Below are 13,332 nucleotides of genomic sequence, written 5' to 3'. Positions count from 1 at the left end.
ATTCAATAAGGATAAAGTAAATGTCAATAAAAACCGGCGCATTTGCTCGTTCAATAGTTGGTTTGTTTTATAATGATAAAATTGTATTTAAGCTTAAGACATAACTTCTAGCATCTTAAAATTATCTTTTCGTTATGAAATGTTTTTGCATTCATTACTAAAACATTTAAATTCATTTTAGAAATGTATAAAATTGAGAAAAAGTATTATAAAAATTACCGACGTTTAAAAAACTTCTTGTTTTAACAATATTTTCTTTGTTTTAAAGCTAGTAAACAACATCATTTTTTTCTGACTTCTGATTTCCGTTAAGACTCTACGGTCTGTAAAAATAATTAAGGTAATTTTGCACTATTTTAAGTCTGTTAGATATTTTTGGAAGCATAATTACAAACTTCATGCCTGAAACTTATCTATTTCTAAAAATATTGTTAACAAAAGTTATAAAATTTTATCAAAAATAAACCAATTATTATCAATTAAACCGCGCCTTTGTTCTATCAATAATTGGTTTGTTTAAGAGTTATTAAAATTATTTTAGTTTAAAACATAACTTCTAACTCTGCTGTGGCAACTTTAAATTACCTTTTTGTTATGACTAAAAAGTTAAAAAATTAGTCACTTATTTTAAAAAAGGTTTATAAATTAATATCATTTAGCTGATCATCAAAATAAACTTGCTAAAACCTGATACTAATATAGTGCAAATTTATTTATAAACAGCAATTTTGAAATACTTAGCTAGAAATTTTTACGTCATAAAGCATAAAAGTATGTTTAAAATGTTTAAACTAAAATTGAATTATACTTTGCTGACTTAAAGTTGTTTGTAAAACAAAACTGTTAAAACAAAAACATTTAAGATAGCATAAATCTTACCTGAAACAAAATTAAATAAAAAGTAAATTACAAAAATATGACGATAAACGACAAAAATAGTTTTAAAAAATGCCATTTATAAAATTATAAATTGTAAAAATTTCTTTATTTGCAAATCTTCGGCCTAAAAGTTCTAATAAAAAAAGATTCTAGAACTGAGAGATGGTAAGTGTTTCTCGCTTTAGAAAGGATTTATAACCTACTAGCCAGGTATTTTTGTTATATATTTTTTCTAGTTTTTATTTTCTTAAGTATAATGAGATGTTTAAAATAGTCATCATCAATATCAATACCATTTAAATAAAACCTATTTTATTAAGTAAAAGTCCCAAGACTAAACTTTTAAAAAAAGACTAGTAGATGATATTAAAGTACGAAAATCATCAAGGTAATTAAAGTGGAATTATAAAACAACGTATGTGCACTTTAAATACTTATACTTGAACAAAATTTTTGACTATGTAACAAAAAGTTAACCAAAAAAATGTCTAATTAAAAAATCCTTAAAAGTAAGTTACATAAATTAAAAAAAAAAAGTAAATTGTACAAGAAAACAAATAAAGAATGTTGCTAGAAATACAGATATGTATAGTACACAACAGTAATTATTTTAAATTGATATGTCATGCTCCAGTAAATGTTAAATCGTTTTCTCACAGAAATCCGGCAATTATGCTAATAAACAAGCAATAAAAAACATTATCGATAGTAATAGTTTTTGCACTTTTTTATTGATTTAAAACCAAGTGTTTAAGTTTTAGATGCTTTATTTAACAACAATACAGTAATAATGAGTACGCTAATGTTTTATAGCAGGCTGAATTACAATTATTTTAGATACATATTTTTTTAATTTGTTATCAAAAATACTAATATAAAATAAGTTTACAGGCTTTTAATAAATACTCTTACAATTTCAAAAACAGTATTTTCTAAGTAGGCTTAAACATTGAGTTTTCGTTTTGTTTTGTTATAACATCTAAAATTTAAAGCAATTATTTTCTTTCCTTTTTTTTTTATCTAGAGTTTAAATACAAAATAAAGCCATTTTGTAAAACTTCATGTAAGGAGCTTTGAACCTTTCTAAATTTTAAAATAATAATAGTTTTGTATTTTGAAAAATTATATTAAGTTAATAATGGAGTATATGTTTTTAAGAACTTTTATTTACTAACAAGTTTTTAGTGTGTTTTATCTTCTTATGTTTATAGAATGTATTGTACTACAGAAGAGTACAAAAATTTGTATTGAACGTAGATTAGTGGTGAAATTCTTTAGCCATTTCAACTTCATGAACTTTTGTTAATCATGTTAAAAACAAAAAGATATTTAAAGTTTATAATTCTTATTGTCTTTTCAATAAAACAATGTGTAGTTTAACAATTGTGTATTGATAGTATCAGGGTTGCCACTTTACCTGGAAACCTGGAAAAACCTTGAAAAACCTGGAATGAGACAATTTAGGAAAAAATAACCTGGAAATTGAGAAAATTTGAAAAAAAAACTGGTAAAACCGGGAATTTTGATCAAAAAACCTGGAAAAACCTGGAATTTTTAAAAATTTTACCATTTGCAGTGGTAAAATTTCGATTTGACTCAAAAAATCTATCTTAGAAATAAGATTTTTTTGTCATTAACAAATAAATTTTTATTAAAAAACACATTTAAAAAAACTTTACGGTATCTTTTCAATGTTTTTATACTGTTTAACACACTTTCTTATGAAATAAATTACTTAAAACTAAAAATAGACCCAAAAATGTGTTTTTTAAAAAACCTGGAAGAAATTTGAAAAACCTGGAAAAAACTTTGAAAAAACAAGTGGCAACCCTGTAGTATTTCCGTGATTAAGATGTTAAATTTTTATTTGTAATACAAAGTTTAACCTGTATAACTAATTTTTCGATAGTAAAATTATTATATATCTAATTTTGCTGGAATGTTGCAAAGTTTTTTACTTTTTTTAAGGTTTTGGATTTGCACTATTTTTAAATTACATATTGCAACTTTTCTTTAATTTTTATAAAATATTTATTGTAAACTATATTAACTTGTATTCATAAAATAAGTTTATGTAAATCTAACTGTCTTATATGTTTAAAGCTAAGTGAAAATAAAGCTTTTACCCGCATTGAAAAAAAACTTTACATGTCATTTTATATGCTAATCCATATAGAGGCGTTAATTTTTATTCAGATTTGCATTTAATGTCAATACTTTAATGTTGATAAATTATTGTTTTTGTGTCATAGGATCTTACTTGAAAAAGATTACTGTAGCTACAATGACAATATTCTATCTTACACAGGCCATGCACTCAGAAGTCAGGATAATCTGTATTCAGTGTGCTCAGGATAAAACAGGCAAGCTCAAGCTAGTTTTTTATTTTGTTTTAGTATTTCTATTTGGGATGCCACAGGCTTGTTGAGTTTTTACATAAATCAATCAATTTTTTTTAGTTTCAGTCTTGTTTTTTAATATATAATGAGGTTTAGTTGATAAAATCAAAAAAATAGATAGGTTGTATAAAATTTTGCTTAAAATTAATGATCTTTATTTTTATAGTTAAAAAAAATTTTACTATTCCACCTTTGACCACTTTACTGTTCATGGGATTAAACTCTGTCATGGCCAAAGAGGCCACTTGGCCAACTATGGGAAGCTCTGACATATATACTGTAAAATTTATGAAAAAAAAAAAAATTTTAGCTGCAGTCAAAAAAAAAAAAAGTTTTGTTAACATAAAATATTTTTAACTAATTAAGGCGACGGTATTACCACTTTATTTTTTTCGGAATTTAGGTTTGTTGAATCACGAAAGTAGTTTTTAGTCGGCAAAGGTGAAAACTGTTTAAACATTGTTCTACAAAACTAACTTAATACATTTTGAACTTATTTTCTTAAAAAGTTTATTGTTAATTAAATGTCAAGCTACATATGATTTTTAATGCCATCTCTGACAGATAATCTCTTTAAATAGTTATAACCATTACAAAATAGATGCTTTTATCATATGTTCCTTAAATTTTGATTTTCAATGTCTTTAGGTTTGTCCAGAGCTACTCATATAGTATTCAATTTGTAGACAACAAAGCCTTTTCTGGCAAATTTATTGTGTCTCTTGTGGTTAGATTAAACAAAGGTTAAAAGTAACTCTTGATTTCACTAGAAAATATTTTTACTTGTAGTTTATATCCAACTTTATTCAATATGATTAAAACAGTGGTCGTCAAAACGTGCACCGGTGCACACTAGTGTGCAGAAAATTTATTTTGTTATGCACAGAAAATTTAGTAAGTTGAAAAAAATACTTTTTATCTACAATTGTTTTGTCTATTTCTATGGGAAAAAGCTATTTGTACTATAAAATAACAGTTCTAAAACTGTAATTTCTATACTAAGTCTCTAAAAATTTAAAAAAAGGGTACTCTTTATAAATAGTTAAAATTTATTCTAGTCTAGTATGCACATAAATCATTTTTCAGCAAAATAGTGTGCACAACTATTAGAAAAGTTGAAGATCACTGGTTTAGAATTAGCTCAGTTGGAGTTTCACTCAGGTGAACTACATTTTGTTGTTTTTGTGTTTCTCTAAGCTATATGCCGAAATAATAAAAAAAGACTTAATGTTTTGGAATAAAAAAAAAACTTTAAACAAAGAAAAACTAGTCAACTCAAAGATTGAGTTTTGCCTACTAATGGGTTTACTTTTTGTACAAACATTTCATAATAATTTCATAATTAACATTAGCCGTTTATTTTATTATTGAAACTAAATTAAATTTTGACCAGAAAATAAAATAATTAAAGTCAATCATAAATATATGTCATGTATAAAAATGTTATATTTTCTATATATTTATATTTTATATATTTTACAGAAAAATCCTTACCTTATTTAAAAGTTTCTAACCATTTACTATAAATTAAAGTTATATAGTTGATGTCAACAAGACAAACAGTTGACCAAACTAAATATACCTCCAGCAATTCTCATCAGCTATGTAGAAAGCTAACAAAAGGTAGGATTTTTAAAAATTACATGATAACGAAATAATCATAAAGTAATCAGAAGAGCAATAAAAGAAAGTAGTGACAACTAAAATTAAACTTTGTTTTTTAGTAAAATAGTCTTGGTTATATATTATATATTGTACTCAAGTAGTCACTAAGCAGTTATAAAATGTTATTAATGATAGTAGAAACAGAACTAACTTTAATAACTTTTTTTTAAACTAAGCCTAAACATTGTTATTTTAAATTTTTCTAAAGAACTATCTTTATTTATGCAATTACTAAAACTAAAAAATACTGTGTAACCTACTTTATTTTTCTTTAGTTTTCAAGTTTTAACAATACCATTCAAAATTGTCAGTTAGGCATATTATGTTTTTTAAGTTGTAAAATATATTGTTTACTATTAAGTTAGTGGGTTGAAGTTTAATTAGGTTAAATTAAGATAAGCTGGAAATATATTTATTTCAAAAAATGATTTGATATAAATTTTTGGATACTAAAAACCCATTGAAGCCTAATTTTTATACAAAGATTATAAGTACTGTATCTTTTAGCAAACCAACTGACTATAGTAATAGTATACATATCTATTAAACAATAAGCAGTTGTTAGTTTACGATTAAATTGCTTAAAAAATTTACTTTATTCTTAAGTTAGAAAAAGGCTTATCAGAAACAAATCAAATTTTTAGAGTTAAACTAAGTAAAATTCTTTAAATTAAATTAAAATCTAATATAACAACTTTGCAAATATACAAAGAATAGTTTTCAAAGTTTAAACATACCTTGAAATGGTGAGTTTTAGTACAACAGTAAACATAGCTTTAAAAATATTTATTTTACGGAAGCTTAGTACACTCGCCAAATTAAACAGTGGATTTTAAAGTTAAGTAAAAATACGTTACTTTTTTTTTATATTCAGTAAATTTTATTGAATTCATGCTTGTTGTAAAATATAACAAATAAATATAAAAATTTACAACTACATTGTTAAGTAAAAATTATGGTTAAGGATTTCTAATTGTGAAATATTTCTTTGCTCCAGGCACGTAGCTTGGTACGTTTCTGTAAATCTACAAAAAAGTTAACATTTATGCAAAAAAAAAATCGCTTTTATTTTCATTCTTCCACCCTGCTTTCTTAGCTTTTAATATTTATTCGTAGTTCGTACTTTGTATTGCACTCCTGAGAGATAATTTTGACATATATGTACTTTTCAACCCTTTTAATTTTGGAAAATTGAATGAATTAACTACAACTAAATTTTATATAATCTGGTCATATCAGGCTTCCTATATTCAAAAGCATAGATAGCATTGTATAAAGTTTTTTCGAATCTGAAGTTTCTTTTTAAAATGTGAGAGAAATAAAAAAAGTTAAAAAGGAGAAAAATTAAAATGTTTGAGTTGACTCAATCAGAAATTAACATTTTTTTTTGTGTCACAGAAGAGCAAACATTACAAAAGAACTATATGCAACATGTTGAATTTTAAATTATATAAGATTCGAAGTAAACTAACAAAAAAATAAATTTTTGATTTAAATAAAATAAAGCTACACAATAAAATGAACTCTTTGAGTTAAATGTTTAAAGAATAATTCCCTGTAGTAGAAAAATCTTAAAAATATTCTAAACAGTGATGATAAATTTTTCTGAAATTTTTTAAAAAAAAAGTTTGAACATAAAAACTTTTATTTGTATATATGTAATCAGAAAAAAAGAAACACAATAAGACAAACAGCTTGCAACATGAAAGAAAAAGTGAAAAACTTAAAAAAGTGATTTTTTTAAAAATAAGATAAACAAATTATAGTTTTTTATATGGTAATTGAGCATTAAACGTTTAGTTTGTTAATTGCTATATATAAAATTTTTATTACAGTTTTTAGCTGCTCGGTTGAAAGAATTATATTGTGCATGGTTGCCACACACTTATAGTACTCTGGGTAGCTTTAAGACAGGATTTCCCAATGTGGGCACAGTAAAAGCAGTAAAGGCAGTAAAGGGGCAATGAGGTCATAACTTTAAACTTACATTAGATATTCTGGAGGTTAAGGATAAAATGCAAAAAAAAAATTGGTTTTAGGTTTTTTTAATGGTAACTTTGAAACTTATACTAGATATTATTTCAAAACTCAGAAAATATAGGGGGTCAAAAGCCGCATATGAGGTAGCTACAGTGCCATAGTTTAAAACTTACACTAGATGTTTTGGAGTTGATGATGAAGAACAATAAAAAAACCAAAAAAGCTCTTTTTAATGGTAGTTTTTTGAGTAATCTTGTTTGAGGGTACCATGTTTTATGAATTTCTTGAAAGACAGCCTTTTGAAAAATGGTTTGGAAAACCCTAATCATGGATAGTTTGAACTTTATTTTTAAACTCAGCTCAACATATTTTTTTTAATGAAAAACTCTGTTTAATTTTAGGTTAGAAATCTTAATCTAAAAACATTTTTTTCTAGATTTTGAATTTTTTATATTGATAAATAGCTTGACTTTTATTAACTTCAGAAACTTAATGGCCATTATGGGGTAAAATAAATTTATAACAAAAATATAACTTTGTTTTTCAGCTCAAACTTTTGTATTAAATGCATATTTGTAAAAACAATTCTTATTACTTTTTGAGATATAGTCAGTTTCGAGGGTTTACCTTGGCTCAAATAGCTTTTTTTTATAGTTGTCTAAACTTTAGAACCAATCCTTTAAAGCTAACTTTGACTTTTTTTTTCTAAAGAACGCTCCATTGCCTTCTATTAAAAATCATCCATTGGATTGGGGTTTGAATTTAGTAGATTGGGTCTTTTTAAAATTCTAGTGTTTTTTTTTTAATTTTTTTTACTTAGTTTAGCTTTTCTTTGAAAATAAAATAAGAGTATTTTTTTTTACTTACTTACTAAACTAAGTTTTTTATGATGAAAATATTTTATTTTCTTTTAAGTTTTTTTTAGATACTCCAATTAATTTTTTTATATTTATTCAAATTTATCATGGCCTAACTGAAAATATATATAATAAACTCAAAATAATTTTATTTCAAATATTCTTGTTTAATTTAGTTCTAAATTAAGAAATTATTTATTTTTCCAATTTTTTTTTATATGACTTATGCAAAATTTACATAAATTTACATAGTTCGAGGGATTACTTGCCCAAGTGCTATGAAATTATGTAAAACTTGCATAGGTCATATAATAAATTAAAAAAGAACAGAAAAATTAATGTTTCCTTTATATAAAACTTACTTAGTTTAGGAAATATTTTAATTTATTCTTGAAGAAAATCTAAAATAAGTAAAACAATTAAAAAAAAAAAAAGAAATGTAAAAGGGCCCCACTACTAAATTCAAACCCCTAATCCAGTGTTTTTTTTTAAAGTAAAGGCAAAGAAACGTTCTCTAGAATAAAAAATCTAAGTTAAGTTTAAAGATAACGAAAGTAATTGGATTAAAAATTTTATTCAGTTTAGTAAATCTTCTTAAAGTCATGATAAAAATTTATTAAGTTTTAAGGAGTGGCTTTGTTAAAGTACGGTTGATAATTTTTGTGGTTTTTACATGTTTATTTTCTAACAAAGTTTATGGTATTTTAATGTTAATTTTTTTTATTGACGGGACTTGTAAAAAATTAGTTTTAGTTGAATAATGTTTGATTAATCTTTTATACAGCAGAAAACTTTATACAACCAAATCTACTAATAACATTTTAAAAGATATGTATTCTTCATACTTTTACAATTTATTTTTAAATAAATACAATATTAAGAATGACCGAATAAAAACAACAACTTTTGCAAATAACTTATGAGTTAGGAATTTGAAACAAAACTGTCACTTTATTTTTGAATGATAGGTTTTATGGCTTTACAAAATTAGCAACACATAAGGAATGATAGGGGGTAAAGAGTAATTGCCTTGCATATATGTACTACTAATTCTTCAGTATGCCATTTATTATTTAATTTAAAAAATAACTGCTCGCTCCAATATAAAATACCACAACATTAGAGGTAGTTGAAATTGCTCTGTTCCGCCATCATAATATGTTTCGTGCGTCATTCTTAATATGTATTTCTTGCAGATTCGTATCTTTTTTTAGCTAGCTACGTCTCTGCTGAAATGTGATATAAATTTGTTTTTGTACTTTAAAACACAATAAAAAGTAATTTTACATAGACTTCAATAAATACCTGAATAGTACCATACTTTTTAAACCTAAATTTAATGAAAGCTAGTTTCTTCATATAAATTTTAATCCTCGAACATTAAGAAATCAGTATCGCTTGATAACTAAAATTAGCTTTTCTATAAACGATTTTGTATTTTAACAAACGTTTTTGTTAAAAAACTACAAAATTAGCAATAAAGGCAATTTTCTAAATATTAGTCAGTAGTCTGTTCTAGTACAAGTGTAAAGCTCTGTATATGGGTAGGTGTAAAATTTGTACGAGCGGACAAAATTGCACGAAGACACTTTTGCACGAGCAGACAATTTGCTGCACAGGTTGAATTTTTCATTTATTTTTATTTTCTAATATTTATATTAATTTTATTTTTTCTATATAGTTTTTATGTTTTTATTTTCTATCACTGTTAACCCTAATCTTTACCCTCGGTCGGTAACTTAATTTTTTTTTATTAACTTACTTTTTCTTTACTATCACTGTTACCCCTAAGCCTTACTCTAAGTCAGTATCTTTTTTTTTTTTGGTTATTTTCTCTTTTATTATTTGTTAATTCTTTTCTTTATTTAATTTTTCTTTTTTGTTACTGCGTGCAAAAAATGACCCTCCGTTCAAAATTGCCATTCGTTCATAATTGACCTTTTGATGCAAAACTGTCTTCGTGCAATTTAGTCCCCTTGTGCAAAGGTTTCTTCATGCAAAATTGGCCTTCGTGGAGTTTAGTCTCCTAAGAATTTTGACCTTTCCCCTGTATATACAATGTAATAAAATGCATCTTTCTTATGCTCTTCCATTTTTTTAATGTTTATTGTATGAATGCTGAGTGTTACAAATTTTATCAATCAGAAGGCAACGTAATAACTATTATTCTAATTAAAAGTTAATTTTTAAGACCTAGAAATTGAAAATTACACCTATAGTAAATACTTCTTGTAGGTGTTTTAGTGTACTTGTATTATTTAAGTATAAGAACTATCATATAAATAGTATTTATATGTTCTAAAATTCTTTAAATATTTTTTATTTATCAATTTAAATAATGTTTTAAAAATATCTTAAACTTAAACTGTTTATAAACTTTGTTTATTTTAATTTCATTTATGAATTAGAGTTTTTATATTACCTTTTAATGTTACCTTTTTATAATAGACATAATAATTAACTGTGTCTTGTCTGATTTATATAAAGCAGCATCTAGTATTTATAAGATAGTTATTAATAAGTAGGTATTTAATTTTACTATTAATTCCAACTAACTAAGCATACCAAATTCTTTAGATTACAATGTTAGAACAACTTTATTTAGTTTTAATTTTGCAGTTCTAGTTTAAAAGACACAAAATGAGTAAAGTTATACTTACAAACAAAAAAGATGGTAATAACCCAAAACACAACAATACTACCAATTTCTTCGACAATGAAATTGTAAAGATTTTCAAAGAAAATGCTTCAAAGTTGTATGCTAAAAATTGTTTGCAACCAACTAACAACGCTGACCCTATTGGTAAGTTGATGTGATAAGTTTTCAACGTATTCTTAATTTGTTAACTAAGGAAAACTACTAATTATACATATTTCAATATTTTTAAAAATTATTATTATTATAAAAAATTCTTAGGTAAGTTGGATCAACAAAATAACGAGCTTGTTAAAAGCATTAAGTTTGGCAAACTACTTGTTGAAACCAACTTCAGAAAAGACATATTCAATAATGCAAAAGAACAAGCAAACACGCGTAACGTCACTCTGTACTACAAACTCGGTCACGTGTTCAACTTGGAAGAACTTTCGCACGTGACCTTTCGTCACATTGAACGTTGCTTTACAACGGTGGCCAAGACTCAGAACTTCCTTCAGCTGGATTTCGACCTTGTTATGAAAATACTCAAGTCGTCTCAGCTGCATATCACTTCAGAGCTTGAAGTGTTTCACGCAGCTGAGAGATGGTTGAGCTATAATAGTGGAAAAAGGAGAGAACTCGCACAAAGTCTTTTGCAATCAGTACGACTTCCTTTGTTATCTGACCCGGCATTGAATCGTCTTTTGCGTGACACCTCGACAATTTGCAGCATCCATGAGTGCAGGAAAATGGTTGAAAATGCTTTAGAAAATAAAAAAGATGCTTCACCTTCTCCATCAATTAGATACTGCGAAGAAAACTTATTTGATATAGTATTTTGTGAAGGTGAAGATACGCTTTACGGAAAAATATTAACCTTGGTTGATGGAAACAAGCTTGAAAACAGGAAACGATTTGCCACAATCAATAAAGAGTTTTCTCGTAGTCATGAGTCCGTTTATTTAAACGGACAAATTTACCTTCTTGTCAGAGACTTAAGTAGAAAGGAAAAGGGCATTAGCATCAAAAGATATTCGAGCGCGTCCGAAGCGTGGGAGAACGTGGGAGTTTTCGAGTGGCGCAATGATTTTTGCGTTTGCGCTCTAATAGACAGCGTGTACGTTTTGGGTGGCAGGTTCAAAAACTCCTGCTTGAAGTTCGACACTGAAAGATCGCAGTTTGAGGAAATGGCGGGAATGAACTTGACAAGGAAGTCGGCGGCTTGCGTCGTTTTCCAGGGCAAAATAGTCGTGAGCGGCGGCTACTGCGGCGGTTTTTTCGAAGGCAGAAAGCTTTACAATGTAAATTTCAGCGACACTGTAGAGGTGTACGACCACTCGGCTGACGAGTGGACGTTCATGCCCTCCTTAGTTGAAGGTACTTACGATCACAGCATGGTTGCTATAAGAAGCAACTTGTACGTGGTCGGGTTCGATTGTGAAGTGTTTGACAGTTTTTCCAACAAGTTTGTCACTATAAAAACACCGGCGTTAGGTTCTACAATGTATATTGGCTCCAAGGTTAGAGCAGTCTCAATATCGAACAAAATATTTGTTTTCAGAAAACAAGAATCAGCTGTTATTAGTTATGAAGTCACTAAAAAAAAGTGGATAGAAGAGGAGTGCGAAATTAAAGACTATATTCATGACGGTTGTTGCATTAAGCTGCCTCGATGTTATTAAAACTTGATTTCTTTTGAGCGTATCATATTATTTTATTGATTTTGATTGAATTTGAAGACTCACGGAGATTGAAGAGAGAAAAAATAAAATACAATATTTGATTTAGTAATACTAATATGTGTTAATTTTTTTGACAATAATAAAATATGTTGATTAATTGTAGTTTTAGCTTAATAAAAATGTTTTAAAAATTTCCTTTTTTGAATAAACTTTCTTTAATGCAAAATAGTATTGGATTTGTCTTTGATATTGAACAATTAAAAGTTATGAAAACTATGGCTAGTTTTGAAGGTAAAAAATTAATTTATGAACGGTTCTTTTGTATATAACTTTCAACCCTTGTTGAATTTTAAAAATAAAAGATAATAAGTAAAAACCTTTAAACTAAGATTGTGGTCTTCGGATGTTGGTTGGCCAACATCTAAAGCCTCAGTTTGGCCAGGTTGACTTACTGTTGGCAGATAGTCAACCTGACCTTTTTGTACATACTTTTCATTTATGTTATTAAATTTGGACATTATAACTATAAATTACTTAATGCTAATCTAGGCTACTTTATATAAATTAGACAGACAGTTTTAAGTGATAAATTTTTATATAAAACACAACAAGAAATACTAGCATATACAAAATTATAAATTACTATGATAACACTTTAAAAACTGGAAGCTATTTAAATCTATATCAAAAGACTTTAAACAATAAACTAAAAATTAAATAAAACTTTTAATAAACAAAAAACTGTAAAAAGTTTAATAAACTTGGCTCAAATATTTAAATAATTAAACACCAGCTGAAATGTTAACTTAAAAAAAACAATAATTACAAAAAGCATTCATAAAACAGTTCAAGATAAGTTTATGATAAGTTGTTACATCCAGCGGCACACCAAACTTACTGACTCACTGCTTACATGAGAACTGCTTGTCATGTTTTTATGTTTAGTTGCATCAGTATTTAGTTTAAAACATTTCGTCAGATGGTTCTCAATGGATCGTGCATTCAACCGTATCAACTCAAAATACTTTTAAAAACAATGACAATGCAAGGAATTTTGCATTGTCATTACACTTCCACTACTTCCTCTTCTTTTTGGCACATCAAACTTACTGCTTACATGACACTGTATTATCATATCTTGATGTTTTGTTGCATCAGTATTTAGTTTGAAACATTTCGTCAGATCATTCTCATTGACTCGTGTATTCAACCGTATCAACTCTAAATACTTT

At 26.4% G+C, this 13,332-nt stretch overlaps 1 protein-coding gene across 1 annotated transcript; it reads left to right on the top strand.

Annotated features, from left to right (window-relative positions):
• Positions 1 to 10,420: 10,420 nt before the first annotated feature.
• LOC145838218 (kelch repeat and BTB domain-containing protein 12-like) lies at positions 10,421 to 12,100 on the top strand. Its single transcript, XM_082945779.1, has 2 exons — positions 10,421 to 10,583; positions 10,698 to 12,100. Exons 1-2 carry the CDS (start codon positions 10,421 to 10,423, stop codon positions 12,098 to 12,100), a joined length of 1,566 nt encoding a protein of 521 aa, XP_082801905.1.
• Positions 12,101 to 13,332: the final 1,232 nt, after the last annotated feature.

The sequence above is a fragment of the Thalia democratica genome, chromosome 6 (assembly GCF_965202585.1).
Source record: "Thalia democratica chromosome 6, ktThaDemo2.hap1.1, whole genome shotgun sequence".
NCBI classification, from domain to species: Eukaryota; Metazoa; Chordata; class Thaliacea; order Salpida; family Salpidae; genus Thalia; species Thalia democratica.
This window is presented reverse-complemented; position numbering and strand designations above follow the sequence as displayed.

Coding starts and splice junctions, on each gene's coding strand:
- LOC145838218 (XM_082945779.1), top strand. CDS start 10,421: ATGAGTAAAGTTATACTTACAAACAAAAAAGATGGTAATAACCCAAAA. Junction 10,584..10,697: donor TAACAACGCTGACCCTATTG/GTAAGTTGATGT, acceptor AAAAATTCTTAG/GTAAGTTGGATCAACAAAAT.